This window comes from Acanthamoeba castellanii, assembly GCF_000313135.1.
Source record: "Acanthamoeba castellanii str. Neff unplaced genomic scaffold scf7180000084579, whole genome shotgun sequence".
In the NCBI taxonomy this organism is placed as follows: Eukaryota; Discosea; order Longamoebia; family Acanthamoebidae; genus Acanthamoeba; species Acanthamoeba castellanii.
Window position 1 is genome coordinate 52,711 of NW_004457330.1, and position 4,252 is coordinate 56,962.

At 58.0% G+C, this 4,252-nt stretch overlaps 2 protein-coding genes across 2 annotated transcripts in view; one reads left to right on the plus strand and one right to left on the minus strand.

Moving 5' to 3' along the window:
- The window catches only part of ACA1_332830 (protein kinase domain containing protein), a gene marked incomplete at both ends in the record, with an annotated part of 4,836 nt that extends 2,934 nt beyond the window's left edge, over positions 1 to 1,902 (minus strand). Inside the window, 6 exons of the mRNA XM_004335664.1 lie at positions 90 to 230; positions 315 to 483; positions 570 to 977; positions 1,050 to 1,249; positions 1,340 to 1,508; positions 1,587 to 1,902. Of these exons, the coding sequence (XP_004335712.1) occupies positions 90 to 230; positions 315 to 483; positions 570 to 977; positions 1,050 to 1,249; positions 1,340 to 1,508; positions 1,587 to 1,902 (1,403 nt within the window). The remainder of the gene's footprint in view (positions 1 to 89; positions 231 to 314; positions 484 to 569; positions 978 to 1,049; positions 1,250 to 1,339; positions 1,509 to 1,586) is intronic.
- Positions 1,903 to 2,597: 695 nt separating this feature from the next.
- On the plus strand, positions 2,598 to 4,194 carry ACA1_332940 (uncharacterized protein; the record flags this gene model as incomplete). Its single annotated transcript, XM_004335665.1, has 7 exons — positions 2,598 to 2,795; positions 2,903 to 3,025; positions 3,143 to 3,280; positions 3,384 to 3,498; positions 3,587 to 3,771; positions 3,829 to 3,904; positions 3,986 to 4,194. Coding segments are annotated over 7 exons (1,044 nt in total), but the record flags the coding sequence as incomplete, so codon positions are not given.
- Between the last annotated feature and the right edge of the window lie 58 nt (positions 4,195 to 4,252).

Genomic DNA, 4,252 nt, shown 5'->3' on the forward strand with positions numbered 1-4,252 from the left:
GGCCGTGTATGATTGGTGGGCTCTGGGAGTGGAGGTAGTCCAGCGCCTCGGCGACATCGGCGACACAGGCGAGTTTCATACTTGTCGACAGAGCCCGCCATGCGTCCGCGTTGGGCAAAGCTGGGTGGAGGTCGTCATGCTCGGCTGACTCCCACACGAGCCCCGCGTGCTGCTTGCCCTCCTGCTCGCTCGCAGCGAGCAACCCGACAATGTTGGCGTGATTCAGGTTCCTGCCGCCCCCGCGGTGAGCTCGTGTGTGACGCATTGCAGGCACTCCTGAGTACACACATGGCGCAGCGGGAAGCGTAGTGCACCTGAGCATGGCGATCTGAGCGAGGAACTGGGAACAGGTGATGTCATCCATGTCGACAACCTCGATGGTGACCGGAGCGTTTTGCCACCAGCCCTGCAGCACCTGGTGGGGTTGGCCACCTCCGTCCACGTCTTGGCCACCTGCGAAGTGCAGGTCCGTCCAGGGCACAACTACACACACGACACGCACGCCACCACCCTATTAGCTGTTGAACAGAACTGTCGCCATCGGCCGCACCAACTGACCATCTCCGCACCTGGATAGATGGACCGCAATTCCTCTACCACGGCGGCTGCGGAAGGTCTCGCCTCGGGGTCTTTGTGCCAGCAACGCCCGATGAGGTCCGTCAGTTGGGATCCGCACGAGAGGCTGTTGAAGCATTCGTCGTGGTCGAGAGGGGGTCGCTCGCCCTGGTCGACCTTCCTCCCCACTAGTCTGTCTTCTACGCCTTGATAGGGCACCTTCTCGGTCAAGAGCGCCCACAGGAGCATCCCGAAGCTGAAGATATCGCTCTTCTCCGTTACTCTGTCGTCACTGGCCATGTAGCGTGGCGTGCCTGCGAGACCCGTGTAGAGTGCAGAGGCCTCGCGGTACCGCGATAAGCCAAAGTCACACAGCTTGACCGTGCCATCGCCCATCAGCAGTACATTGCCCGGTTTCAGATCTGCATTCATCATGTCAACGTGAGGATTTGAAGAATGCTGGCTCTGCCAATTAATCAATCTTCGAGAAGTACCCCGGTGAAGAACTGGCGGTTCGCGGGAGTGTAGGTGGTGCAACGCCTCGACTATCTCAATCGCGATTCGGAGCTTGGCGAGTGTCGAGTGCCCGTGGCAGTTAAGGCTACCCTGTTCGGCGAACTCCATCACCAGCACCCAGAATTTCTTGCGCTCACTGATGGCGTACAGCTTGATGATGTTCCTGTGGTCTAAGTTCCTGTCAGCACCACCCACGCACACACACACACAGTTAATCTCAGATCCCTTCACCTCTTGTAACCTTTTCAGTTTCGTAGTGAACACAAACCTGATGATGACGGCCTCGTCAAGCATCTGGGCAGCAGTGGTGTTGTATTTCATCAGGCTCTTGATGGCGACCGCCTTTCCTTTCCACTCGGCTTCAGCCACCTCGCCAAAGGAACCTCGCGCGATCACCTTACCACTTGTTATCTCGGTGTGGAACGGAACCACAGGCACTATGGCAAAACAAATACAAACCAGTCATCATAAGCGCGCATTGGTGAAGCGGCCGATCAGGCAACAATAGGAGGTACCGGGGTTCTGACGCACTGCTCGCAGGCCGTGCTCGGGGTAGCGGAAGCTGGTCCACGCCCCCAAAGGTGTGGTCCTGATCATGTCGCACCCGTACTCTAGCTCCTTCACACTGAGTCGGAGGTCGAGGCACATCACGTTGTTGACGCTGGCCCCGGCGCAGTTCACGTCCCAATGGCAAAAAGTGGGCCACAGCCTCTCGCCCAGCGTTTCGTCGACCAGCAAGCCAGCCGAGTTGACCTCGCCCAGCCGGGTGTCGCAAAGGATGGGCAATTGGGCCGAGGAACACCTGGTGCAAATCAGCAGGCAGGACCACATCGCTTTGGCCTTGGAACCAGGGTTGGTTCTCGACAAGGCAGCGAGACCTCGCTCCAATTCCTCCAAAGACATGGAAACCCTAGGCACCGACATGAAAGCCGCCAGGTGAGGTGAGTTTTAGCGTGAGCCCGAGAGAGAGAGAGGGAGGTAAAAGTACCGGAAGCAGGATAATTTTGCGCTTTGGCAGGCGCGGCAGGTGTGGGGTGTGGAGGTAGAACAACCGGTGCTGCAGCATGCTCCCTGGTAGTCACCATGCACTGCCTGCTTGCTCAAGAGTCGGCCGCACCTCTGGCACCCTGCAAATAGCAAAACAACACAGGGTTTCCGCTGAGTCTCGAGAAAAGGGCTTGCCGGCGAGGGGGGGTTGCCCGCACCTAGAAAATTGAGGGCCTGGCATGCTCTGCATAAGGCCACCAAGAGAGGACGACGGCCGGGCGTTGGAACCAACGGTTCGGGTGGTGGCGAGTCGGCCCACAACCGAGACCACACGGCGCTCATCCGGCGTCGAGCGAGTGCAGTTTCGTCTGCCGTTTAGCAACTCTATATGAGGGCCAAGGCAACTATGCTGCGCCGTGCCCACACAAAAAGCATGGCCCAATGGCCTGCCGGGGAGTATCATAATTACCACCAAGTGTCGAGTTTGTCCGCGCCACCAACGGGCCAAAATTCAAACAACCACCGCACACACGCACACAATGGGCGGCGCATACAGCAGGCCCGCCGACAGCGAGGTGCCCAGCTTGCGAGTTGCCTCGAACCAGGAGGCCGGCCAAGTGACGATTTCGGAAGAGGAGGCAACAGTCTTGGTGTCGAGCAAGTTCACCAGCTCTGTGTTCAGCATAGACGACCACGCACCCTACGTCCAGCCGACCGCCCTTCTCGACTACTGGCTTGTACCGCCCCCCTAATTTTAATTTTAAGGTTTCCTTTTTCGCAAGAAACTGGTAACGACCAAATTACGCTGTAATACCAATTAATCAAGTGGTCATCGACTCCGCAGGACGGCATACGCAAGCATGACATGAGGAAGCGGGTGGTGGTCAAGTTCGTGCTGGTCGATCTGGCCTACTGGCATCAGAACCCCACTCTTGCGTGGCTCGTCCGACGCATAATCAAGACCGAAGTGCCCCCCTCCCCGCTCCTCCTCGTGTTCACGAACAGCTGAGCTGATGATTCCGAATGGTCACCACCACCACACGCACGACACCACCAGGACGGGCTGGTACATTCGGCGCTGCAGGTGGGGCCTCACTTGCTTCACTGGTTCGACGGCTCACTGGTGCACACCAAGGAGCTGCACTCGGATGATGCCCTCCTGGCACTCGACGTCGGCGTACTTGATGTCACCCAGCCTGCGGACATGGAGAGTCTGCGCAAGGTACCCTACCCGACCACGCCTCCGTGTTCCCTTTCTTTGATTTACCGTCTGCGTCTCTGACATCACCTCCTTCGCCTTTTGTATCCACCAGCTGGCCGACCAGGTAATCGTGTGGAACGCGACCAAGCACTACGACCAGCGCACCTGCACGTGCCAGCATTTCGTCGCCAGCGCGCTCCGTACCCTTGGCTTGAGCAAGCCAGTTCAAGGCGAGATCGGTACGTACGGCGCTATCGATCACACTCTGTGCGTTCGGCTGTTAACCATGTTTTTTTTGGCATGTTGTTCTTTTCCCCCCCCCCCCAGGTGTGTTTTTGCAGAAACTGAAGCGAGGCGAAGCGACGCTCCCTCGATTCAGGGACGTCGAGTTCCACTCGCACGCCCAGCTGGACCAGTACTGCCGAGACCACCTACATCTCCTGGACGACGACGATCGCGCTCTTCTGAAGTCGTTCGATCGTGCCTTCTGGCTGCGCCACAACCACCAAAAGGTACGATTGACCCCTTTGGTTTTGGTGTTTCGATCAATCTCACTCACACCACAAAAGCACAAAAAGGACCAATCACTGTGGGACGCCAGTCTTCTGCCGGACAAGTGCTTCTTCCAAGACCCATCTGAGACAGGTAACCTATAATGACACGGCACACACTCGATTCCGCACATGACACACCACACCAACACACACGATGTCGTCGCACATGCAGGCTCATTCCCGGCACCGGTGAGCACCATGCTGCGAGCATTCTCGCAGCCGCCTCCATGCAGTGAACTTCTGAGCCTGCCTCCTATCCGGGTGCTGTGCATGGACGGAGGTGGCATGCGTGGAGTCATCCTCATCGAAATGATCCGCCAGCTGGAGGCCCGCACCGGGAAAAAGGCACCCATCCCCCCCCCTCTCCTTCCCTCTCTTCTGGTAACCGGGTCACTGATCGTAGTGGTATCGACAGGTGGACGAGATGTTCGACCTGGTG